The 27,399-nt window shown below is 47.3% G+C and overlaps 1 protein-coding gene, 1 non-coding gene and 1 pseudogene across 2 annotated transcripts in view; 1 reads left to right on the plus strand and 2 right to left on the minus strand.

Moving 5' to 3' along the window:
- Window positions 1-10,616: 10,616 nt before the first annotated feature.
- LOC142571005 (uncharacterized) overlaps window positions 10,617-27,399 on the minus strand; it is a 230,604-nt gene continuing 213,821 nt past the window's right edge. Inside the window, exons 3-4 of the mRNA XM_075679305.1 lie at window positions 17,906-18,082; window positions 10,617-11,050 (exon numbers count right to left, since the gene is read on the minus strand). Of these exons, the coding sequence (XP_075535420.1) occupies window positions 10,779-11,050; window positions 17,906-17,987 (354 nt within the window). The 5' untranslated portion in view covers window positions 17,988-18,082 and the 3' untranslated portion in view covers window positions 10,617-10,778. The remainder of the gene's footprint in view (window positions 11,051-17,905; window positions 18,083-27,399) is intronic.
- LOC142573438 (U2 spliceosomal RNA) lies at window positions 20,512-20,690 on the minus strand (annotated as a pseudogene).
- LOC142573429 (U2 spliceosomal RNA) lies at window positions 21,442-21,629 on the plus strand. The gene has a single exon (XR_012826316.1). It is a non-coding gene; the product is annotated as a U2 spliceosomal RNA (small nuclear RNA).

Below are 27,399 nucleotides of genomic sequence, written 5' to 3' on the forward strand. Positions count from 1 at the left end.
TATGGATAACCTTGTGGTGTTTTCGAGATCGCTTCTAGTTTCGAACGAGTCGAAGCCTAACGAAAGAAACGTTCGAGATGTCAGCGCTACCTATCGTTAGAGTTGAGAAATAGCCCCAAAGACGGCATATGGCCTCTGAGATCTGAAGATCTCGCTGGCCAACTAAAACTGTAAAAAACGTGCGCTGCTTAGCGTACGTTACACTATAGCGTATAGCGCACGCTATAAGTTGCGGACGCTCAACTAAAGCTGTCTATTTCTCGGCACTCAGCCACCAACGTGCACTCGGCCCACCACCGGAAACCAGTTACACCGGAAGTCGACTGCACTTCCCTTAGACGACACCATGTGGCGCTACGTTCTCGCGAGAGTTAATGCTCTACATGTAAACGGCGTCGCATCGCCTTTCCCAAATGCGCTTGGAAATGCGATGCGCCACTGTCGCATTCATGTAAACGGGGCTATAAACGTTATGATTAACGCATTACAAAACACAAGTGCGTAACATAATTCAGAAAGGCTTTAATGGACTCGCTGGATTAACACAATGACCCACTCATTGCACTTTCCATGATGGTGATCTTGCAAAGTGCAATGCGTGGCATTCCAAATAAACAATGTGATAAACCCAAGCCAAACATGTGCATAACCTCATTAAGAAACACAGACATAACCACTAATATAGAAAGACTTGAATAAACCATTGGAATTAACCCACTGATAAACACCGGGGCTGCACATTTCAGCTTCGCTGGTTTACCGTCTGTACAGAGTGCATGGGCAGTAACTTTTTCTGTTATTGTTTGTTAAGTATTGTATAATGTTGTGCCAGTAAAGCACATTGGGCTAGTTGGTGCAATGTATTGGTATTGCTTTTCTTACTGGTTTTTTTCTTAATGTTGTGCCCTTCTTCCTTTTGTAACTACTTTTTTATTCCCCCTTGCATAATACTTCAACCTTGCAGCCTGCGAGGTATATAAATAAATAAGTACATAAGCACGTCATTCATTCATCTGCATACACCTTGCACCATTCCTTGCTCATCAAACGTCACTGCGTTGACATCTCGCAGCGTGCATCTACATTAACTGCCGTTTGCGTTTCGGTATGGCTTGTGAACAGTGTAATGCATAAAGATTACATGACATTAAGGTTGTGACCTATGCGGTGCATAAGCAAACCTTGGAAGAGATGAGATGTTGGATTGTTGAAAATAAGACAAATTGTATATGTTGCAGTTAGTTTAACAGCATTTAATTGACCTCTTGACAAAAACTTCACTTTGCATAGATTCCAACACGTACACTGAATCTGCAGTTTGCTTTTTTGCTTATGAATGCAGTCGTTACTGCGTGGCCACATTGTAGATTTGAAAACAAAGTGAAATAAATTTGTTTGTTGCAATATAACAATATGTGTAGATCACTGCGATTGTAACACCAGAACTTGATACAAACATGCACACTATAGGATGCAGACAAATGCTCAGGACAAACTCCAGAATGTTTGTATCCTGATACTTATGAAAGTGAACGGTCTCATTCCATGGCTGTCAATGAGAGGGAGAGAGAAAACTTAATTGTGTTCGTGGAACGAAAACGCATTGATAAGCTTAGACATATAGTCATTGCTTAGCACTTTCGAAATGAATAATTATAGCTTGCTATCGACATTGAAGCAGCCATTCGACAGCAAGAAAAGGAATCGGTTTTTCCAGCTCTGAACATTGAATTGCAGGAAATGCAAGCAGGCATAAAATTCTGCCGACATAACCTGTTTAGGAATACCAAATTGGAATAAACATTGAGGCTTGCATTTGTACTTTCACTGGCTGAGCAATCTAGTTTGAAATGACTCACATAAGCATGTCGTAACAATGTTGATCTAATACAGGTTAAATGCATGACTAGCTTAAGAAATCTGGATGATTGCTATAATAAATTACAGTGAAGAAACTATAATATCTAATAACATTAATAATATAATAATAATATTTATTTCCACAAAACAGGCTAACCGTGAGAGGCGTGCGAGGCTGAGCAGAAAGCTGCAAAATTCTACGGCAAGTGCGCCTGCCGTGGGCCTACGATTCTGCATTATGAATAGCGCGTATTGATATGGTCTTCTTGTTAAAAGTTCCGAGTATACTACCAGCGCGAGACACGGGACAACAAAGTGGACGAGAAGCGTGTCTTTTAGAATGCTATGTTACAACGTACAGGTTTCTACAAAAGTGACGGTAACTGCTCGAAACATTTGATGCGTCGGCTTTTGCGCCTTTAGGAATATTTAGAGAGGGCTCCAATATATATATATTCGCAGCGCAAGCACGGCGATGGACGAACCAGGCTAGCGCTAAGGTTGAATTTCACAACACAATTTTCATTCCACGTCGTAATCACACAGATCGTTTGAGGCTTCGTTCAGGGGCACACGCGGGCGTTCGGGTTGGTGCTTCTTGTTGCGTTTGGCGTAAGAATATGGCTAGGAGCAGGCACCACGTATGCGCAATGACGGGCAATATACACGCATCATTTCTCCAGAAGCTGACGCCGAGCACGGGTAGCGCGAGGATCTTGTTGGGCTGACACGACAACTTCGTGGCAGCTGAATTCCGAATACTGCATATGCGGTGAGGGTAGCTATATGAACTTGTCGATAGGTCATCTTGTAGATTGTTGTAGCGCAGGCAGAACGAAACGGTCATAGAAGGTAGATAAGACAACACACAGCGCTGAATATAGAATAAAGAATCGCTGAACCACCTGCGAACAGCTGTTTACGTGCGCGATGTCGTACTGAACTACAGAAACCGCCGTCGCGCACTCCAAGACAAATCTTATCTAACGTTTTTAAATTAGTAAGCGTACATATTATTTGCTTATAATCAAGATAAGTCAATAGTATTATAGCGTAAATGTTTTATTCACTACAATAAAATAATTATGCAGCGTGTGCCACGAAACCTGGCAGTAAGCAACCATGGGCGTCGCACCAGTCGCATTGTTGAAATCGCAATCATGTGAGATGAGCCCTCTAAAAATCGCATTGCGACGCGTGCGACAGCACCGATTTTCGTCGTTGCAGTCGCAGCATGTGAAACAGCCTTAACCGGGAGATCGCGAGAGGCGGCGCGTCTGTGACGCGTGGGGGCGATTCGCAGCAGCCGCCGCCGACAGATCATCCAGCGCTTTGTTTGCACATATGGTATCGGTGGCGCCATCGGTAAACAGACGACACGTGCTACTCTGGCGCCATCTCGTAGCGGTCGTCGCTGGAAAGCCCCTACTTGCGCGGCACTACACTTTTCTTCTCACACTTTCGTCATACCCCCTCTTCCTCCTTCGTCCTCGCGCTCTCTTCGCTATTGCCGTCGTTCAGCCCCCCCCCCCCCCCCTCGCGCTCGGCGTTCGCTCTTTCATCCTTCCTTGTACTCGTTCGAAGGTTTTACGATCGCACTGAGTGAAACTCCCTAAACACACAACATAAATATGCAAAGCACTTGATATGAACTGTAAATCGATATGTGCATAATGCAGAATCAACTTGTGACGTGCGACAAGCAGAATTTCTCTGCTCATGATTAAATGCAGCATTGTTTCGCATAGTGTAATCAGGTCACAGTTCTTGTACGCTGTTCTTTGATCTGCTAAAGCTACGCGAAACAGTGATTGTTGGGGAGCATCATCATCCTCGGACGTTTTCACGAGTACCGCAGGGTGAAAGGCCTTTCCCAGTGACCTCCATGTGCCCCGCTCTTGCCTCAGCTTGCTCCATTTTTATATCAAATTCTTATCTCAGTACACCACCAAGCCCTCCAACGTTCCCAGCTGTGTTTGCCCCGGCAGCGATCTTGATTCACTAATACTCCCAGTTTTCGCTTGTGTGATTTAGATGCGCCTCCGAACTCGATTTCGTGCTCTTAATCTCAACTTGGATATACCATCTATCCACATTTAATGTCCAGTTCGCATACAGCCATCGCTGCATCTCCAAAGTTCACAGTTCTAATTATCTGTTCCATTTCTCCTTGCGTGCCTCAGCTTCTTTCCGGTGTTTTCGTTATGTCCGTCTATGTTAGGGTTCCGTGATAGTATAGCGGTTCAATGTGCTCTATATTACTTTCCTTTGCGATGATACCGGTAAGCTGTCGCACGACCAGAGAGCGCCTACTGTATGCACTCCAACCTCGGATTTTTTTATGCGCACGCCAGGACGAAGGCATGTCCCAGCGAATGTACTCTGTATTAGAGTACAATCGGCTACAAAACGATATACAAACTACGAGAGTTCACATAAGCTAGAACCTTGAGTCTTCGCTCCTCGCCCACACACCCACACCCCGCCACTCGGCAATTCCCACCTTGCGCAAACACAGAAGAGCCACTCGAGAATGGATTGAAGATTTGTTTCGCCGCTGTGTATGTCAACACGAATGCTTGCCAGTTAGTGGCTTTAGCGACACTATTCGTACAGAGTGACAGAAGCAGCACTTTCTAGTGCTGTATTTTAAATCCTCGATGTCATACCGTGCTCTCAGCGTCGAGTTCGGAGCAAGGCCTTGAGCTAAAACCAATTATTTCTACGTTCCGAGATAAGTAGATCAATTCCAGCAGGCGCAACACGTTACACCGAGATCACCGACTCTCCCGAAAAAACGCTTTCAGAAGGTGCGTAACCAAGGAGAACATTCTAAATACGATAGCCGCGTTTCACGTCTCCAAGCGCAAGAATGACGTTGAGAAAACTCAGCGCAAGGTTGAAGGATCGTAAAAAATTGCTTTCAATTTGATCTTGCCTGAGCTGATTCCGCTAGCGTAATTGTGTCTTATGAAACGGGCTTAAACATATGGCTTGTAAACTTAGTAACAAACGGCATTCCTCTCTGGCTTAGCAGGTAACAGAAAGTAGAGGCTGGAGCAACCGTGCCTGGGCGATAGGGCGGACAAGCAAGGGGATGTTTTGCAAGCGCACATGGTGTCTGAGTTTGTGCCAGGATAATGAGCCTCGATTTAGATTGAACCTCATCCCCTTATTTTTCACTTTCATCGGGCGCCAGCAGTCTTGTACAATGTGTGAGCCTTTACGTAAGAGGACATAGTTATTCTGAGACCAAAGAGCAAGCTTTTCAAACTGAGACGTTCCATCCCACGTAAATACCGATGAGTTATTTCAGCGAATTGGAGCTCCTTTGGATGTAGTAGTGTCCTGACCGCTAGCGGATAGGGCCAGTTTGATACTCCCGGTGCGCGTCGGTATAGTACTATGCCACAGACCCGTGGACACGAATTTGCATGCGAGCTCCGGGGTCTCAAAATTTACGTGGAAGAAATGGAGAAATATGACGATGATTTGCCAGTTTCGATGAATCATTGATGCTTATTCCAGCGCTATAGATGTAGCAGAATCCAGCTGACCTTGAGAGCCTCTGGACGAAGTGACATTATCATGCTGTTTGGCTTTCTTTCTTGATTTGATTCGACTTTCTTGGATGAAATTCAAGATATTGCCGGCCACTGCGTCCCCGCCTTCTGCACGAACAATACATTTTCAATGATCTAAATAATATGACTTGCAGCGATATGAGAGTGTTTCGGGATTAAGTAACATTTCCGGAAGCATGCGTTAAACACTCAACATACAAAAACGCAGCAACAAAACTTCGTGTTTCTTTTTCCTCCCTGCTCTTGCAGATAAGTCAGCAAAGTGAGATATATTACAAAATACCTCGGGAAAACCGTACCATCGTGCTATGTGTCAGTATATATGGTCCACGGAATAAATACAAGTCATGTAAGTATTGTACATTGGTACTGAAACTATCTTACCAAGCCACCTAAACTAAGCATATGCCGTCATTCGTGTGACATATACTGTTTTTTTTTTTTTAAATCCAGAATTCATACATCTTTTCCTATCGATCGGTGTGCTTTAGAAAATCATCTGTATCTATTAGCGCGATGTTTGTGGTTTGCACGACGCCCACTTGTAAATATTCTCCGGCATGTATTTCAGGTGCAGCATTATGCAATGGGCCCACGCGGTGCACCTGACGCACGATGCCGCAGTCGTTTGCAGCGAGACTTCTAACGCAGGAGTTTGTTCTAAACGTTTTCACATTGTCGCGAAGAAAAGAAGGACGACAGGCCTGGTTGCCTTTGTCCCCAAATGCTAACCACCAAGAGGCAACCAGAAATTTGTGCCAAATTAACATTTTCTGGGTCATCATCGCCCATGATAACACGCGTTTCAGGGTTAGTTAACAGAAAGGTGTAGCAGTAATGCAACACAATATACGGAAAAGCGCGTGGTCCTATAGCGAAACTTTCGGCAATACGGGTACTTCTTCGAGGCAGGTGACTACCGGAGAACCGCAGGGCTCATCCCCCAAGATGACGCAGCTAAATCGTTTTGATGGCGTCGTGGTCAGTGCAGCGTCTCTAGAATGTAACAAAAGCAGCCTACCCGCTGCTGTAGAGGCGCTGTGCGGCTGCGTTGACCGGCTCGGTCTATTGAGTCAATAGATCGAGCTCGGTCAATTCGATGTACAATAAGATCATGAAGGCCGACGCAATCCGTTTGAATAAATGAAGGGTGAGGGGATGCGCTGCCCTTTGCGCGAGGACGACACAGAAGCTGACCGGCGATATCCTGGCGGGCCGAGAAGCGTTCGTCCAGCAAGGTTGTCGAGCAGCCATGGCCAGTGGAGTCCTGCAGTGAGGACAGTACCCACTCGACCTCAAGAGCAATGACCTCGATGGCTTAAATTAATATTTATCTCTCTCTCTCTCTCCACCGGTCCACTTTATAGCTCTTTACCACGCTACTAGCCTGAACAACGTAGAATGTCTGAATTTTAGAATGGATAATTACCGTATACTCCGCCCAATCAAAAATACTGAATATTAGAAGTTACCTTTTGTTCTCTTCAAAGTATGTGGCCTTCTTATTTCAACTTCAAAATATTGCACATGACTGCGCAGACTACCCCATCACATCGAAGCGATAGCAACAGAAAAACATTGCGTACGTATAGTCTATGATTGAAGAACGAATGTTTCTCTTAGAGTACTAAACTAACAACTGTGATAAATAAAAGAAAATGGCAGGCTACCTGTCGCCATCATCATAAATAGTGTCTCTCCGTGAATCTTGGTATCTCCTACATCTCGTCAAATGAAAGAAGGAAGAAAAAACACAAAATAACACGGGTACACTTCGTATTTTCTGCCTTCGCATACGTAACGCCAACGTATAAGCCGGCGATAGCAAAGGTGGCCACAACGCACAATGCTTGGCTTTCATCGCTAACCTTTCCTAACCTCAATCTTAAACCCGAAACTCGACGTAAGCAGCGGCACAGCTAAAGTGCACGGCCAGCACATTCGGCGAATTCTGCTTGTAATATGAAGCATATGCGATGCTTAAAAAGAAACTGTTGGTGCCGTGCGCGTATAGCGTATGCACACGAACAGCAGCGAGTCGGAACGGCGAACACCACAAGCACGTCTGTGATGCTCCCGTAGACCACGCTGAGTTTATGCTGATGGTAGCGTCGTGAACTGAGGCTACGATTCGTCTCGTCTGGCATTCACCGGCGAGTAGTACCCGTGGCTCTACACCACCGCAATGCAGCAAGCATGCGTCTCTGGTATAACACGAGCGAACAACCAGAGCGTAAGGGACTGGAGTTATCTTTTTTTTCTCGATGTAACTACCGTATTTTTCATGAGCGTTCCGCGTTTCACGTCGTCTGGTTTCTCTCCCGCTCCGCCTGCAGCCACCTCCTTTGAAACTAAGCCACTCCCATCGCCCCACTCTCCCAACACCAAAGACACACACGGCCCTACTCCGTTCAAGTTTTCCGACGTGCTCTCTCGCTTGATTCAAGCACGTTTACAATGCTGACAGGTCGACGGCTTGCTCTGCAGGAATGTATGCTGCTGCATCCTCTTGAATGTCGAAGCAGCAGGCAGCTTCAATTTCTTTTTTTTTTTTTTAGAGACATCCACAAGCTTCTGAGCTCCAGACTTCCTTAACTTTCTTCACTCTGTTTGACACGTGGCGCCGAGCAATTCCAAGGAATGAAAACCCATGTTCGCAGCTTTTATAGCTTCACAGCGCATGCTTCGTAATAGCAGCACTGCGTAGTGGCAGAGCCAACTATACTTGACAGCAATTTACTTCCGCTTGCCATCAAAATTCCTGTTCTAGTCCTTGCTTTTTTTGTTTTGTTTTTGTGAAAAAACCTTGCACTATTAGTAAGATGTAAATGCACTAAAGGAAAGCGCCGTTCTCTCAGAGCAGTATTCGCCTCGGTACGGCAAGCAACAACGGGAACCGAAGTACAGCGTACAGCCCGTTCTTTGTGCATGGCAAAAAAGAAATGCCTATCCTTAATATATCAAAGTATATTAAGACGTCTTTGCCATTCATGTATGCACAATGGGACGCGAGTACACAAACATGTTCAGCTCGTCGTTGAGTTTGGTGCTCTTTTACCCGTTAAAATAAGATGAAAACTGCATAAATTCCCCCGGAAAGAGCAAACAAGAAAAGTATCACAAGAGCACGACCTCCAACCATCTGTGCAGGTCTACGGCATGACACTAGTTAGCAATATTTCTCTATTTTTACAATAAATGTTCGAGCTTTTCGAATAAGCTGGTGTACTAGCCGGCTCCTTTAGGTGTCGCGCAAGGAATTGTTTGCGTGATCTGCGCTATCCTTCCTTGATTATTGATACCAATTCTGGTTTTATTGTAAAGCTTTCTGCCCGGTCAACATATTTTCCCTTATTAATTGTTCACACTGTAATTCACCTATTGCCTTCGTGGACTAACTTCGGTTACATACCAACGCAGATGGTAATTATTTTCAGTTACATACTAACGTTTATCGCAAACGTTGATGCAAGATGTATTAATATCTGTAGAGCTTAGTTTCAAAGTGGTTATATTGGAATAACCTTCTTCAAATTGCCTACCTTCAAAGGCTGTCGTAGATGGCGCATAAGTGCTATGTTACTTTTTCGCAACAGGCTTACAAAACCCTTTGTCATGATGCCGGCGTAGTGTCGGTAAGACGCTGAAGATTAGCCCGAAGACAACAGCACTTACGGACTTAGTAAGCAAATGGTCATATTTTCCTTAGTGCATTGTAAATTTTCTGTAGACGTATTCGCGCGTCTCTTCTCCACATAAGAACATCATCTAGCCACAAGACCGTCACGTTTACTTTTCATAACGAGCTTGTAAGATTCTTCTCTTAGATTTCTTTTTCTTTCCCAAACACGGCATATTAATTGAGATTGTCAATTGTGGCCTCGGTGACAGTTTTCTCATTCTCTACTGCGAGAGAGTACAACAGAAGACAACGAAGGCACAGCGCTACAAACAATGTGGACACTTCACGACGCTGCACTGCCGTATACCAGCGTTGAATTTCTACCTCCACAGGTCTGGTCTGGTCCCCTCACCATTATGCTCATTCTGTGGCGAAGCGGAGACGATAGACCATTTCTTGTTGTCTTGCAGGCGTTTTTCTATTATAAGAAAATGACAACTCGAAATCCCGCTTCGCAATATCAGCCCAAATTTATCAATGCCTGTTATCCTATCTTTTGGAGCCTCCATTATTGGGCTCAGCCACAGAAATGTTTGCTTGGCAATCCAAAATTACCTCAGTGAAACCAATCAATTTCCATGTTAGGCTGATCGTTCTTCCCCGCCACCATAGCTTTCTTTTGTTTCTTATCTATTAACATTTTTTTATTATTTTTTCTTTTTATACCCGGTTTTCTACTGATTATTTCTTTTTTCTCCAAACACAAAACGTTTACTTTTAAACCCCAATGTTCAAATTGTCAACTGCCTTATTATTTTTTGCACCTGATTTAACCACCCGATTCATGGCCAATCCTCCACTGTGGGTGTGTGCCACGGCCACTCAGGACAACAACAACAACACTGTGTAGTGCTGTGTGTTCATCCTCTTCTGTTCTTTTAGAAGCTCTGTTAGAAGTGCCAACTAGCCCACCAGTCCGTCCTTTTGAGCCTTTTCTATTCCATTCCACACTCAGTATGAAATTTAAATATTACATTTTGTCGAACATTTTGTCGAATATAAGTAATGTAATAGAAGTAATGAAAGTACGTAATAACTAATGAAAGCAAATAATGAGAGTAATGAAAGTAAGTAATAGAAGTAATAGAAGTAATGAAGGTACAGAGTCTTTCATTTGATTCTGATACAGGAGAACGGCGATTATTGTCCAGACAAACCACTTACCGAGCGAACACATGGTGATAACTTCTGCTCAGCAGTGTTTAGTCGTTGTGTTCCAAACTGTAAAACACATCTTCTTTCTTGTAATCTGCAGATTACAAAGACGAGAAGACTTGTTATTTCAATACAATCGGCTCTGCTTCCAAAGAGCCACTACGTCTCGGAAAAATACTAGGTCCTATGCGTTCTGTTTCCATGCAACGTCAAGGTTTAAAATTCATTTTCATATTGCATGAAGACATCGGCTTAATTGGCAAGCCACTTTTGCGTCACCACGTACCTGTAACAAGCAACACAAATTCTGCTTTATTTTCTTTCCAACTGGACGCGACCATGAATAATTCATGCAGAGTGCCCCAGTGATTGTTCTCCGGTTCGGCATATTTTTGCCTCTGAGTACCTCCTGCTCCTGATGACCAATCTCGAAGGCCAAGGTCCATGATGACCTCCTTGATTGCACGGACCTCCGAAACCACGTTCTACAGATAGCGTCATTCCCACCACGCTTGGTTCCTGATCCTACGGACTAGGTCTGCAAGGACGAGACCCGGGCCAGAGGTAGGGCACCAAGCTTCCGTCTGGAACAAGTTCCCAACATTGTTGTCTTGCTTGAGCCGGCTCGCTTCTGAAAGCTGGTCGGGCGGCGGGCACACGTCTTCCAGTATGGTAACCACGCTGAGTAGCTCACAAACAAACACGACAGCAGCAAGAAGTGAGCATGCGCACTCGAGCCAATGGCGTTTATTTGCCAGCAATCCGGCACCTGCGAAGAATAAAGATGTGACACGGTGTCAATAACATAACGGTTGTTCCTGGCGAACACATATGCAAGAACAACAGCGTCGATGTTTTTGTCGCTAATGCAAATTATGAGAAACGGCTGTTGCGATTACTGGTGCAGTTTATGTTGGACACTGCTCTGGTTGTTAGCATTATTATGGTACTTCATGCACTTTCTGAGGGCTGTGCGTATGCGTGTGCGTGTGTGTGTGTGTGTGTGTGTGTGTGTGTGTGTGTGTGTGTGTGTTTGTGTGTGTGTGTGTGTGTGTGTGTGTGTGTGTGTGTGTGTGTGTGTGTGTGTGTGTGTGTGTGTGTGTGTGTCCTGTTTTCCGCCGGTCATGGGAAGACCATGGTCGAATGGGCAGCACGCATCGGGCTGCTGTGCTAAGGGAGCTGCTGTTCTACGGTAGGTACCGCTGATCGAAGCAACACTTTGATGACGACTTGGAGGCCTTGGTATGTGCCATTTCACTTGTGCTGGTCTTCAACGAACCTCTTTGACACCAATCTGGGTTACTGGGTTTGTCACAGTAGGTGTGTGCCACTCTTCGATGAACGTTTCTGACGCCAATTTGGGTAACTAAGTATGTGCCACTGAGAATGAACGAATGCGTGGTCACGAGCAACCACGTAGACCTGTAACGTCTCCGGCTCTCGCGAGAGAGGAATAACCATGTTTATTCCACATTAGAAAGCGCCGAGGGCGCTGCAATGGAAAGGGATGGGATATAATTGCACAAAGGAATGGTTAGGCAGCCTCCGTTTTATTACCGACCGTCCTGGAGGCGGCTAAGTGGGGGCCGCATGACTGTTGTGGCTGTCGCAGAGCCGATCGCCGACTGGTGGTGCTGCCGGGTCTTGGAGGAACAAGAACAATGCTTGCCAGAGCTCGGTGGCATGGTCCGGAGGAGTCGGGTGCGGGTAGGCCCAAGTCCGGAGACAAGAAGGCCAGGGTCCCCGCTTTATGGTGGCCAGGGCACGAAGCCTAGGTGGGATGTAGAGGGGCACTCCCAGCACAGGTGGTTGAGATCAGCACGACATTTGCACGTGGAACAGAATCCAGTTACGGAAGGTGGTTCGGCACCCAAGTGGAAACGGTTCAGCAAGAGAGGAGTAAGGAGGGTGCCTGTCTGAATTCTCCAAAGCAAGACTGACTCTCGCCGTGTGAATAACTTCGAGAGAAGCGACGGTATAAAGAGTGGATTGCCCACTGCTGTGAGGTAGGCGGCACATCGTTGTTTCGTCGCATTCTTGTCTGCCATCGGATCTACTATCTCAGGTGTGGTAGCTAGGAGAGAATAAGGGGTATCAGAGGCTCTGGCTAGCGCGGTGGAGAGAAGAGCGCGCGCCAGTCTATGAGCCTTCTCGTTTCCTGGGACAACGTAGTGCGCAGGGACCCAGTAGACGGTAACATCGTGACCGCATTCGCGGAGCAGGCGTGCATGGTGCCGGATCTTCTGCAGTACGGAATCTGTGTAAAGAATATTAGCGCATGCCCGATGGGCAGCCTCGGAGTCTGTGTACACACGATGGTGAACAGGGTGAGTTTCAGACGAAGTTGCGAGGGCCCACTCCATATAATCTAGGATGGCCACTAGTTCTGCGCGGGTGCTGTACATTGCTTCTGCTGATATATGATGGCGTCGGCTCTGATTTTCATTTGTCTGGTCGTACCACGCAGTGGCATGAGAAGTGCTACTAGCGCTGTCTGCAGGAAGTGCAGCGGGAGTGAACTCGTATGTTTAGCATGCGTCTTGGCATATGCAACACGAGAATGTGTTGCTTTAATATAACGAAAAGAATCCCTCCAGCTCTTTTTTTTTTGCGCTTGGTTTTTCACATGGCTTAACGTAATAATGGAGCTAAATATAAGCATGCAGGCCCGTTTCGTGAAGTTACTGCAACAATGACTTGTAAAATGTGTTATCCATAGTCGATTTTTCATAGTCTTCACTTTGACTACTGTTCAATTTTACACTTTTAAGCAAACTTTTGCGAATTGTCTTTGTCCCTTCGATGCTAACTGGAACCAAGCCCCCGTCACAATGGTTACTCAAGGGTAGTAATTTCACGCATTAGCAGCCTGCCCCACAAGTGAACTTGGAATGGGCCGCTTTCAATGAACGCGTTTCACGGCACTGTTCGAGCAAGTAGTGCCATGAATGCACAGGGTACGCGCCTCTCTGCAATGAACATCTCACCAACTTGGGTCACTTAGTATGTGCCACTGAGTGTGCGCAAGCGAGATAACACTTCTCAACGTTCGCAGGCATCGGGGCGCCAGGCTTCTGGTCTCGGAGGCCAGGCACCGACTTCTCGGAAAAGCTACTAGATGGCGCCGGGTGTAAAATAAAAATATGCGAGAGAGGAGCCCAGTCGCCGCATGACGCCCTTTTCAGCATTCGCAACCGGCGCCCCATGAATTTCGGAGGCCACGCGCAGGCTTCGCGGCGGCGGTGCTAGGTGGCGCCGTGTGTTTATAGGGAAGTGTGAAGGAGGATTCGCACTTCCGCACACGCCTTATACATAACGACTTTAGACGGTGGCAATAGGTTGTGTCGCTGTTTTGATTAAATGCTAAACGCATTACCGCCGTCAGTCATTGTGAGATGGGTTCCACCGCTTCCTTGTTGTGTGTTCTCGTCGAATTATGAATAATGTTGCGGGACGAACGTGTTGTTCCTAGCTGTTCTGGAGTTCACAATCAAACAGGCTCGATTGCACGATAGACGATGATCCTCAATTTAAGCGAAAAGCTCGACGTTTCTATAAAGCTATAACCTTCATGATGGAAGGAGGCGTTGCGTATATTTGTTTCAGTGAGAATATTTACGTAGCGTTAATTTTTTCATTGCCTAATTTTGTAGAGAGCTGGTCCGCTAACCAGCGTATGTGTAGCGGTAGTATAGCTGGCTATACATTTAAGCTGATTCGTCATACGTGGGTTGTCTCAAGTGGCGCGAGCGCCTGCTTGGAAGCCGACTGTCGCCTTGCTTTCCCCCACCGGAGCCCTCTCTGGCAGCTGCTACAGGAGGGGGGGGTGGCGGGAGAAAAGGTCCTTCTGAATCGAGTGCTCCAGCACACCACGTAAATCTTCTGAATCCCCAAAGGTCCAGCACAGGCTTGCAGCCACAGCCAACGGCAATTGAGTACTGCGCGCTACAGCTCAGCGCCTCTCTATCCATTTTCTACGTAACCAGTAGCCGCGCGTAAGGAGTGTCAAGATAGATAGATAGATAGATATATAGATGGATAGATAGATAGATAGATAGATAGATAGATAGATAGATAGATAGATAGATAGATAGATAGATAGATAGATAGATAGATAGATAGATAGATAGATAGATAGATAGATAGATAGATAGCGCCAAACAATGAAATCTTCCTTACCTCAGTAAGGAAGCCTTCATTGCGGTGAGGCCACCTTATGTCACTCTGAAAGCTTCTTTACAGAGGGGCCCTCGGTGAAGGCTTCCTTAGTGCTTCCTCAGCATAAGGTAGCTCCAAAGCTACCTTTATGCGTCCCTTACACCGCTCCTGGCCCTGAACGAGCGCTTCACCTCACTGCTTAACCACGTGACCTTTGCTTGCACATGCGCGCTGTCGCCCACCTGCGGAGAAGCGCGAGCACGGTACGTCTTGCCAGGCATGTTCGTTTCAGTCACGCGTGCGGCATGATAGCGTTGCTAGGTGTTGCACGACGCCGGCGTGCCAGCGTTGATGAAGCACATCAAGTTTTGCACTGTAATGCGTTACATTTTTTTAAGCCTAGTAAACAAAACTAGAAGAAAGTGCCCACGCTTTTCTATATTAGCTCTTCAATTTAAAGGTTGTTAGACGATACGACATTTTTTTATTGAATAATGGTGTTCGCGTAAAGCTTTTAAGAGATAATCTCCAACCCAGTGTTGCGTACTCCAGGGTAGCGTACCGTACTGCTGCCGAGAAGTAGCGACGCCTGCCTAACGAAGCTCGACCGACATTACTTATTGGGTAGCGTGGCGTTGTCGGCGGGCTGCAGGCATCCGGTAGATCATGGCAACGAAGCAGGGGCGAGACGATTTGCTAGTGCGAAACTTGCACTGTTTATTCAAAGGTAGTTGAAAGAAAATAAGAAAAGCATGAAGTATGAAGTCTCAAGTATGAAGTATCTCAAAGTACATTTCGGAGCCCCTTAAATAGCTCTCTACAAGTGTGGTCGGGATCTTGCTTCCATCGATGACACGTGATAGGCACGGAGAGAGGGCCCCTCCTCCTGCAATACCAAACACGGGTAGGAGAGGTCGATCCTCTCAGTGACGAATCCGGTCGGGTGAACGACCCCTCCGGTGCACGTGGGCTCCGGTGCAGGGATGGTCGGGTAAATGACCCCTCCGGTGCACGTGGGCTCTTGTTCAGAGAAGGTCGGATGAATGACTCCTCCGGTGCACGTGGGCTCTTGTTCAGAGAAGGTCGGATGAATGACTCCTCCGGTGCACGTGGGCTCTTGTTCAGGGAAGGTCGGGTGAATGACCTGTCGCCACGTGGTGTCAGACGCCAACCCTAAGACCAGGCATGCGGCAACCGCTCCTTACGTGAGGACGGGTGAAGGGAGCTTTCAGAGTACGCTTGCTTCCTCTATCGGTCCTACGCTGTAAGGCGGCCTCACGTAAGGTTAGGAAGCGCTCGAAGGAAAGGAACGTTTTATTGTTTGGGCCATAGTGTCTTCTTTATACGGTGGTAACTGATGTGCATCATTCCATTGCGTGGCCTCACTTTTCTTGATGCCTCCATAGATCTGTCACCCTTCACCAGTCCTTCAGCCTCCTGTTGCTTATCGCTGCCTTTCTGTGGCGGCTTTTAAATCCTAATGACTATTGGATCTCCATGCTTCCATCGTTTATTTTAAGCTGGAGGGAAAATGTTTATTGCGACAGCAATTATACAGATACTCCAGGCGCATTCTTTCCGTCGGCGTCACCGTGATGTGCCGTATGGAATCTAAGCGCGATAGCAGCGTCGCCGCGCGCCGTATTTTGTATGCGCCAGTTAAAGCTTGCGAGGGGAGCCGACAATCGCTGCTTAATCCGGCACGCTCAAGGACAAGAAATCGGAGGTGGAACGCGTCGCCTCTTTTCGTACGAAAGGCCGTGGAGGGATATTAGGGAAGGAGGGGGGTGGCATTGTTGTCCGGCAGCAACTGCGTATGTCGCGACCGCGCGCAAGGGTTACCGACGATCACGCCTCACTCTCACGCGCACAAGGGAGGAAAGCGGGAGGAAGGGTGGGCAGCGTTCTACTCTGGCAGCAACTGCGTTTTCTGCGAGGCGCCGCGCGATCGCGCGTGCCGTATCTTGAAAGCGCTCTGCCGACATCTCATACCTTTGCGCGTGCTGTATTCTTGCCGCTGTTTTCGTTGAAGCGATAGACAGCACGAGCGTCCCTTCGCTCGCTGCTGCTACCGCGCTTGCTCACGCCGGCGTTTTGAGAGCAAGTGTCCGCGGTCATCGAGCGTCATGTGGTAATTTTTTGCCTGTGCGCGCTGACACCATGCTTGTTAACTTAGTAAGGGAATATTTCCAAGTTTATACGGCCGATAAAACTACTATCCTTACTTCGTATAGCTGTCTAATAATTTGCTTTCTCAATTGATTCTTCTCCTTTTGGTCGAAACTGCGACTTTTTGTTGTCGTTGGCGGCTGTCATGACGCATATTATGGAAAAAAATAGCAAGTAAGCATGCAGACCCGTTTTATTACAATGTAAGAGTGAGTTCTAAACTCTTTAGTACCCTCTATTGTTTTCATGGCCTACGTATAGTGCAGCGGTAAATATCGACATTGTCGAACATTTGCCCGTAGCATTAAGTTATTAAATGACCAATTCTAGCCTCAACAAGTGAAGTGCCTTCTTGGGAAATGACACGTGACACTCACAAATGACTGCATGCCAGTTGCACAGAATTTGTGAGGAGCTTGTCTCCCAGAAAACGTCCTGCACTTGCTACGCACTTCCGCAGTATCGTTTCATTACGGGTCATAATACTCTAGTTTCTTTCCTTATATATCTCCAACGTCTGTACCTCACGAATAAACAAGTACCTCTCATCTAATATGGTGAGGTAAACTGCGGCAGTGACTCGGCAAGGCTAACTTGGTGACGTAGATAGAGTTTGTCTGCGTGAGTTTTTTGGTGCACTTAGATAGTGGCAACTTCAACAGAGGCGTGGTCACTCATGCATATTCCTACCATTGTGGAATTTCAATGAAACTCAGAATGGTTTTATTGGCTGCAGACTGTCTGAAAGTGGCTCTAGTACAATGGGAACTTCTGATTGACGGTGTCGAGTTTAAAAACAAAACGAGTATGTCACGAAACATGGATAGTCAACTACTAAGGCTAAAAGAAAAAAGTTGCAGTTCTGCACGAAAGGCCTGCATGGAAGGATCAACAGCGTTAGCAATGTATTTGCTTACTACACGAAGCAGAAACTCATAGCTTTCCGTGTAGTATAAATTCCGGGAAACATTCGTTTACAAACTGAACAAGTGTAGGGTTACGAACGGCACACATGAACTGAGTTCACGGGAATTAGGACTTGATGATTGCAAGCAGCGAGGAGTGCGGACTTCCCAAACAGGACGTTCCGTGCTGCCGGTTGCTTCACAAGTTCAATTATGCCGCGCCTTTAAAACTAAACATGTCACGTGACTTCGAACACTGGTTGGATGAAAGAACAGCTCGCATCATCCTTCCAATATGGCATTAGGCCACCAACGTCCTCAGGTAGCCGTCGCATGTTCTATGTTCCGTAAATTCATGGTCATCTACAGGATCACGCAGAGTCTGTCATTACCTGATGGGCGACGTTTACCATCTGGCTGGTCCACCTGGTGGGACGCGTCCTCCGATCCGTGTGGCATACGTGTCTGCTGCATGCAATGATGATCAAGTCGTGCGACGATGTCACCCTCTGTGGGTGGTGACTGCGACCTGTTGACGCCTCTGCAGCATCCTTACCAGGTCGAGGCAGCTACGCACAAAGAGGGTGTTATTAGAGAGAGACGAAGGGGTTTTTCGGAAGAGCATGCGTCACTGGTCGTCGCTGCGCTACGAAAAAAGGTATCGAAACAGAGGAAAATGGGGAGTGCTACGACAGTGAATAAAGGAAAGAATAAATGTTGACAGAGCACACATTATGTGATCTCTGTAAAGCGAAACTTTAGCGAAGTCGATAATTACATGCCAAAATAGCAAAGAAGTTTTTGCAGAGTGTTTTGCAGCACAGGCATTATGTGCCTGCCAGGCAAATTAGCAAGACGCGGAAAGCATGCAACCCACGTGATCCACGCGACCGCAGGTTGGACTGGCTTTGGGATTCGTCTACTTTTCATCTCGCCGTCTGCCGAGTGGGCGCAGTTTACCATTGCACGACATCCAGGACCGGTATACCGTACTCGGCAAGACGTCGTCCCAGCAGATACGCCAAACCCGCAAAAGAAGGCATAGGAAGATTCACTCCGATAAAGGAAGTATAATCTTGACGATGTATATTTGTTACACTGAGTACATTTGAGAACCTTTTGTTGTTGCACTGCGAAATTCCGTAGAGATCAGAGCCTGCGCCGGCGCACCTGTAATGGCACGTAGTGCACACATGGGACTACATTTCGTATATACTCGTGCAAGAGCCGCACTTTTTTTTCCTATGTTTTGACGAGGTGGGGCTCCTACACGGGGTGGGCCATTGCAGCCAGATTTTTTTTTCTGGCCATGTGTAATACCCTTGATTTCTTTGTACGAATAGAGTGGACGCTGTTGTTTCCATGACGCATATGTCTGTTCACGCATACGCGCCACGCAGCTTGTGCTCGTCTATAGACCTCATCTACTGTCGCTATCACCACTCCTCAGATTCGGTTCGACTGCATGGACACCATCGTGGTCAGTTCTTTCGAGGGCGTTAAATATGACTGTGACATCAGAGCTTTTTCACAACGATGTCAGAAGACCGTGCTTGTCACGCGCTCAGAATGCAAGAGCACGCACACGAGCTGCGACGCTCTGTTCCGTCTTCCAATTCTCTATAGCAACATTTTTTTTATTCTTTGAGTTTTGGGCTGCCAAGTTTGGGGTGTGGCTCTTACGTGAGTGCTGCCCTTAGTCAATTATATACACTAGATAAGCCGTTTCCTCCCTGATCTGAATGAGCCGTCCTGCGTACGAGTTATTCGGCAAGACAGTTGGAGCATCCACGGTCAGCAAAGTCTGGAAGGGTGCGTCTAGAAAACGATATCTTAAAATAAGCTATACAGTCAGTGTCCAATGCACTAGGCCATACTACCACTGGATGCTAGATGGTGTTCGCCCTGTCTTCAAGCGGTCGTGCCGAACAGAGAGCGTACCTGGCGGATCTTGTTGTTGTTGTCCTCTCAACTAGTGACTGATACCCACTATGGGGGACTGGCTGACAGAAGGATGGATACAGCTAACTGCATCTAGGAAAAATTTTCAAGTGCAAATTTGCGAACACTGATAAATTCAATACGACATATTCGAGAAATTCAATGACGCAGCCTGAATCGAAATGCACGAAGAGTAATAATGATAAAGGAGGCCAACTTAAGTTGGCACTCGCTTGAATCAAAATTAAATGCCTGCGCGACCGAAGTTAACATTACACCGTAGACTCGAAGCTCCAAAGGAAAGAATAACGGGAACAGTGAGTCTCGAGCCAATATTACGCAAGTCAACTTCAAAGGCTCTTTTTGTCAGCATATTAAAGCAGCCGCCCGACTAAAGATAGGTGATATGTTCCCTGCTTACCACATAAAATTCAAAGAGGTAATGCACTGAGCCAGACCTTTGTAGGCAGAAATTCGGAGTGAATCTGAGAGCCCACTTTCATAAGACTTCCTTCGTGCCTACGTCTATTGAAAAAAAGAAAGAATCAGTGGTCGAGGAATATCAGAGGCGGCAATATTCAGGAGAAACAGTTAACATGGAGTTAGAGAGTGCTTGCACAGCAGTGCACGTGCGGAATATAACCGCTGTGAAACGCGCGGACAGTATTATATCACAGGCATGACGGGGCCATCGGGAACCAGCGGGCCCGTGGACTCCTGAAACTCGCCGAGAGCAAGAGCTAGGTTGAGCGCTGCTCTTGAACTATACTCGGACGGCGTTATGACCATACGCCGATGCGGCATGTTAGCGCGACGCAGCACAGAAGGCAAACTGTAACGGCCAGAGGGAACAAGGCTAGAGAAAATCAAGAGCCATTCCAGCCCGTGAAGGTGGATGACCGGCGAATCTGTTCACTACACGACGCAGAGGTGAAACAGAATTTTCAATAAAGGTGCGCAATCGTTTACCGTGATTTTTCAACGAAGCTGTACATGGCTAGGTTCTCATGACAAAAGTGTCCGTGGACAAGAGCCGTGCATATTGAGAATTTCTCCCCATACGTGTGCCTTCCCGAAGATAGCTAAATACAGGGCCCACCCACGGCGGAGGTGAAGCAGGTTTTAAGGACTCCGCCAAATTGCAAAAGTAAGTTTGATATTTTAGGTCCAAAAATAGCCCGTATCAGATATTAAGTTGATGAGAACAGATGCTTCACTTTGACCCGGGTCGGTGATTTCTAGCTTCGCACCGCCCTCTCTTTGTCGGCGTTCCAAGCGCTTGCTCCTTCCCTTTCTTTCCGCTCTCCCTTGGTAGCGGACCCGCAAGCATGCTGCCCACTAGGACCGCAAGGCGGAAAGAAATGCGAACCATCCATGTGGCCCCAATCCCGCAAACTTGGAACGTTGCAGCGGAGCAACGGCCAGGTTTCAGTAGTAGTTTGTAGGGAACAAATTTTGTGTGGCCTGGAATGTGCGTGACCACTTGTGGTTTTCGAGTGACGTCACAACCATTACTGTACTGCGGGACGTCGACCGATTCACGATGCCCTTGACTATGTGAAGCAGCTGGTGCCCTCGGAGTGCGGTGGAGTGCATGTCTGTTCTACGTGTCGTTAGTAAAAGCTGTCGTGCCGCGTGTTGCAACAATATACGGGTACGTATACCCCTCGGTGCCTCGTTACCTTCCGAGGCTCAACATCGTGGAGGAGCGACCAGTCGTGCCTCGCCTTCCATTTATGTGAGCACGGCAATGGACAGTTCGGCATTAAGGGTCCCACGTACACAGCTTCGCTAGTCATCCACCTTCACAGAGTGCAATAGCACTGAATTTGGTATATATATTTGCACAGTCGACGGGACCGCCCTGAGGAGCCGGAGGTAACAATACACACGTGACCTTTCCAAGGGACCGCCACCATGGTACAGCGAAAGGAAAGAAGATACGCAAGCGCGTGGAACGCCGAAAAAAAGATGGGGGTGCGAACGTATACAAGGCCGACGCTGGTAAAAGTATAGTATTTGTTCTTATCTACTTAGTATCTGATATGGGCTCTATTTGGACCTAGGATTAAACTTATTTTTGGAAGTTGGCGGACTGCGTGCTTCCGAAGTCTGCTTCAGCTCCGCCGCGGGTCACCCCGGTATTGCAATATTTTCGGGATCAGCCTACAGTTTTTTCACACGCACACCAAAAATGCACGGAGGCCTAGCCATAAACAACTTCGCTGTAATGTCTGAAGCCTCATTATCTTTACTTTTTCGCCTACACATACCTTGTCGCAAGATATGTATACGTCAGCTAGGCATGTGTCGTATTGGTCCCGGGTATGACACTTTTTCTGTTTTCTTGAAGGAATATACTACAGTCATTTTCAATGAGAACGCCTTGAGCGTCGCCATAATGCCCCCTGGGCTTTGCTAATTGTTCGTAAACCCGTGCAGAAGCATTGCTGCTGCCGCGCATGCCTTTGTACTCCCGCACCACAGTCCAGATAGGAGGTTCCCGCCCTGCCCCATGAAAGCGTACGTATTTGCACGTACCGGAGTTCCTGATATACTTTTGTTGCTTTTGTCTCATTAGAGCCCCCCCCCCCCCCCCCCGAGATGACTTCATGAATTCGGAAGTGTCATAACCACCTCTGTGTGCTCATTAGCGCTCATTATCAAACGTCAGCATTTGTTACTGCTATGTAATCAAAATAGTTTGTTGCATGGCAAATCAGTTTTGCGGAGGCTAAGCAAATGAAGCAGAAAAAAAAAGTTTTTTTGTATAATATTCTCAAAACAATAGCAGTTCGAGCAACGCACTGCCCAAATATTTATTGGATCTCGACCGCGAAAGACACTGGATTGTTTACTCCATTATCTTTCATTATTTATCTACTGCAGTGTCAATAAAGTCATTCTTTTTCTTCCTTATTTTTTTGATACCTCCTGTTCCAGCATTATTTGCAATTATTGCTACTTCATAAGTTTTCGTCCGAAAGTCCATAATTAGCGCGAAACTCGGAAAGTGCCCCTCTGGTGGCGAGTTTGTTGCTTTAGAAAATCGGGGCCCTTTTCATCGCTATACAGAGCGCGCAACTCGAAACTAACACGCCGGCGGCTATCAACGCCTTTCACTCGCTAATTTGGTCTGGGGCATCTTTAGAGAAGCGCTGTGAGTCTTTGGGGACTCCTTGAATAGTAGAGCCATTTCTCGGCTGCATCCTTGAAAAATACATACGAGCTCACAAGCGAGCGCGAAGCGAACTTTACGCGACGTCTTCGCACGTTGTGAAACTCTCACACGGCCTTAGTAGCATCATTATAGACCCATTATATCATTATATATATTACAAAGCCAAGAAAATAATTGCTAACGAATAAAAAAAATCTCCGGACACATCCATGAACTTGGCTCACGTGTGGTCCGCGCTGTTAGACCTTGTATTTAGGTTAGACTTAGTGTGCCTATATATATATATATATATATATATATATATATATATATATATATATATATATATATATATATATATATATAATGCCACGACTTCGACACAGCTGGCAGCCACTCAGCGCAATTCGGTGTCACATGCTAGGCATGTTGGGTGGCTCCAAGCAGGAGAGAACGACGAAGGTGCCAGGAAAGCCATATATAAATTATCTGTAGCGTCGACCGAAGTTTTTTGTGGCTTTGTCTGTGACAAACTGGTGGAAGTGCTTGGTGCGCGTCTATGTACTCTGACCCCCTGTAACTGGAAGCGAACAACCTAGGCAAAAGCCGACGGCTTCCAAGACTGCCTCTGGAATACGGCCTGCAAGATCTGCCGAGGATGTCCACCACAACCACAAGCCAGACACAGGAGACATATGGTACGGGACAGCCTCCTGCGTCACTGGTTCTCCACACCCCACGCTGGCCGCGACCGTTCCATGGTGAACCTTTTGAGGACGTGGAAGACTGGCTCGACGACTTCGATCGTGTGGCTGACGTCAATTATTGGGACGAGCAGAAAAAGTTAAGGAACGTGTACTTCGCCCTAGAGGAGTCTGCCCGAACATGGTTCGCTAACCACGAACCATCCATCACCACCTGGCAAGAATTTCAACGGCAGATACGCGATACATACAGCAGCCCCGCAAGAAAAGAGCGAGCAGAGCAAGCCCTTCAGAATAGGGTTCAAAGGCCGAACGAAAGCGTAGCCATGTTCGTAGAGGACATGTCGCGGCTTTTCAAGCGTGCTGACCCTGGCATGACAGAAGCGAAGAAAGTACGCCTGCTGATGCGTGCAGTGAAAGAGCAGCTGTTTGCTGGACTGATGCGAAGGCCTCCAGCTGCAGTAGCTGAGTTCGTCAGTGAGGCGACAACAATGGAGCGAGCCCTTCAGCAACGCTCCTCGGCCTACAATCGCCAAATCAGCCTGGGATCAGCATCTTCTCTCTCGTTGCCCTATGACACCGATGCGCTTCGAGAGCTTGTGCGTAGTGTCGTGCGTGACGTGCTCGATCGACTACAGGGAGTGCAATTTCAATCGACCGTAACATCCCTCACAGATATCGTCCGCGAAGAAGACCGCCAGGCGGCACAACCATTCGTGCAAATCAGGCCTGAAGCCGCCCCCGTACTGACTTATGCGCAAGCAGTGAGGCTACCTGCGCAATCCGGGAACCACCGTAACCCACCTTCTTCTGAAGAACCGCTGTGCCACTTCCAGGGCCAAGCTTCACGTACAAACATGCACGGGTCCATGAGCCCCCGAATCAATACGCGAAAGCCAGACGTGTGGCACACACCTGACTATCAGCCACTCTGCTTCCACTGTGGTGAAGCGGGCCACTTGTACCGTGCCTGCTACTACCGAAGAATAGGACTCCAGGGCTATCACCCTGACGCTCGTCGCCCACGTGAGGGAGGACGCCCGAGAGAAATCCAGCAATATCTGGCCAGTCAACCTTCGTCGCCGTACGCGCAGTTCCCACCGGTTGAACAGTCCCTGCCAACGACCCGATCTCCGTCTCCGCTGAGGCGCCAGTCACGATCACCACCTCCTCGACGATCGGCGTCACCTAGCCGCTACACTACGTTCTCCGCTTCCGTGGGCAACCGGCCCACGAGCCGAAGTCCGGGAAACGAAGAACAGCGACCTCCGGGAGTGGGGCGGCTGTCCAACGCACTTCGAAAGATCCTCCTCTGCGACACCCCGACGACGACGATAACGACGACGACGACGACAACGACGACTGTGTACCTTCGACACCTTCCTTCGAAAACCCTGAACCTATTTCAGCCGACATACTCGTTTCTGTAGATAACCTCCCGGTAACCGCTCTTGTCCTACTGGTGCCGATTATTCTGTCATGAGCGGACAAGTGATTACTGCACTTCGTAAGGTGACGACACCATGGCCAGTACCTAAGCTCCGTACAGCCGGCGGTCATGTTCTCACGGCGATCGGCAAATGCACTGCGAGGGTACAAATTCGTGAGGTCACATTTGTCGGTTCATTTATTATACTGGCAGAGTGCTCTAGGCAGGTCATACTCGGCATGGACTTTCTTCGGGAGTACGGCGCAATCATAAACCTTCGCGAGTTGCTTGTCACTTTTTCCAGCGAACACGCAACTCAATCGGACGACTATACCACCCACAGTCCACGGTGTTACGCGTTTCGGGTGACTGCGCTACTTTACCACGCCGGAGTACTGCGTTGATCACCGTATTAACAGACGATGATCCTCCCCATCTCGGAATCGCTGAAGGCAATCTGTCAGTCTTGTTGGCTCGACAGGTTTGCGTAGCCCGCGCCATCTTGCAGCTTTCGTCACGGACTGCTCAGATTTTAGTGACCAATTTCAGTCGTGAATACCAGCACTTCGCCCCACGAACTGCCATCGCCTATTTGGAGCCAGTGAGTGACTTTCCCGCTTGTTTAACTGTAGGACACAATGATGGAGATTCTAACTGTGACGTACCAGCCAACAGCAATATTGATGTGAATTCTAAATTATCAGGTCAACAACAGGCTAGCATTCGAAGCCTTTTACAGACTTTTTCGGACTTTCGCTTAAACATCGAAGGTCAACCAAACGCCTATTGCGAAACACAGAATTATTACAAATCCCAATGAAAGACCCGTGCGCCAACGTGCCTACCTTGTTTCTCGTAAAGAGCAAGACGCCATCCGAAATCAAGTCCAACAGATGCTTACCGACGATATCATACAGCCCTCCACCAGTCCATGGGCGTCACCTGTGGTTCTGGTGAAAAAAACTTCTCGCTAGAGGAGAATTCTATCGCGTTCCACATTAAAGGCGAATCTTAATCGTCCTCCAAACTTCTGACATGTATTTACTTTATGGAAAATACCTGCAACAGTAAGCGATTGCTTATTTCTTAAACCGCGACAGAATACCATTCTTAAGCACCGTAAAAATTCCTTCCATTGACCCAACGTTCGTGATGCGTTGTTTGTGACTTTCGTGAGCCAGCAATGCGAAATGGTGCATTACGACAAGAGACGCGCTGCCGTCACTCGGAAAAGTTCACGTACTACGTGATGCCTGCAGTGATCGGTTGTTCTACCTCCATTGCCATGGCCGTGAGTGGTGGCGTTGACTAACAGTCTCCAGGGTTTGTTCTAGAAGACGGAAGTAATGTGCCAGGCGGTGGATGGGAAAACGGCGCCACGGTAGCTCAGAGCATCGCACGTGTAATGCGAAAACGTGGGTTCGCATCTTACCTGAGGCCAATTGTTTTAGATGCGAAAGCACCAAATTACCCATTGAGCGGAAAAGCCGGCGTCTGTAGCAGGGCACCGGCGCCTAAATTCCCGTTGGCTGCGACGCCACGTCACCAGCAGGCCTCGACAAAGCAAATACACCGACGTGATTTTGCAAAACTTCAGTAACTATTCTGAGCATGTTCGTTCGGCACGGGCATACTGCATTAGCACCCGAAAAATGTGCACAGTCCAGCCGGGTATCCTTGTTTCAGCAATTACTATTATAGGAATTGCTTGGGACTCTTGCATTTCTTTTTTCTTATTTTGATAAGTACACCATGTGTCACGTGAACCTGTCTTGAAACGAAACGTACCCTTGCTGGCACCGGCGACCATTACGGTTGTCTAATATCGCACTAAACGCGGAGAAAGGGGGTTAACAGAGGGGCCCGATTTTTATTAGTCATATCATAACGAGCCGACAAACACTGACACCAAGGACAACATAGACAATAATAATGCAAAATAATGCATACATAATGCAAATAATGCAGACAACATTAATGCAAAATAAAGTGGATGACCAAACAACTTGACGTAGGGAACGATCCCACAACCTACGCATCTATATATATGCGTGTGTGTGTGTGTGTGCGTGTGTGTGTGTGTGTGTGTGTGCGTGTGTGTGTGTGTGTGTGTGTGTGTGTGTGTGTGTGTGTGCGTGTGTGTGTGTGTGTGTGTGTGTGTGTGTGTGTGTGTGTGTGTGTGTGTGTGTGTGTGTGTGTGTGTGTGTGTGTGTGTGTGTGTGTGTGTGTGTGTGTGTGTGTGTGTGTGTGTGTGTGTGTGTGTGTGTGTGTGTGTGTGTAAGTACGTGTCAAGGTAACCACCAAGGTCACACAAATGGGTAGCCGAAACTAGACAAATAAAAACCCCAAACTTCGGGCAGGAGTTGGCAAAGTGCGAGGAAGCCCACCAATTATCGCTCTCACAACATACACAGACGTCTGCTACCTTGCAGAGTCACAACCCCATTTTCAGTGAAGCGGTTCTTTTGAGCAATTGCAATAAGAATATCATTTGCCAGTAAGTAAATCAGATAATGCCCTATGTCTGGACCATTCGAAGCTTTGCTCGTGGATAACGCTTTAGAGCACATGTCAAGAAGTTTTCACAAAGGCAATGATTCTTGCAAACACCTCTTTACTTTGCCAGAACGTTGACTATGATGCCCCCCCCCC

Source organism: Dermacentor variabilis, chromosome 2 (genome assembly GCF_050947875.1).
Source record: "Dermacentor variabilis isolate Ectoservices chromosome 2, ASM5094787v1, whole genome shotgun sequence".
NCBI classification, from domain to species: Eukaryota; Metazoa; Arthropoda; class Arachnida; order Ixodida; family Ixodidae; genus Dermacentor; species Dermacentor variabilis.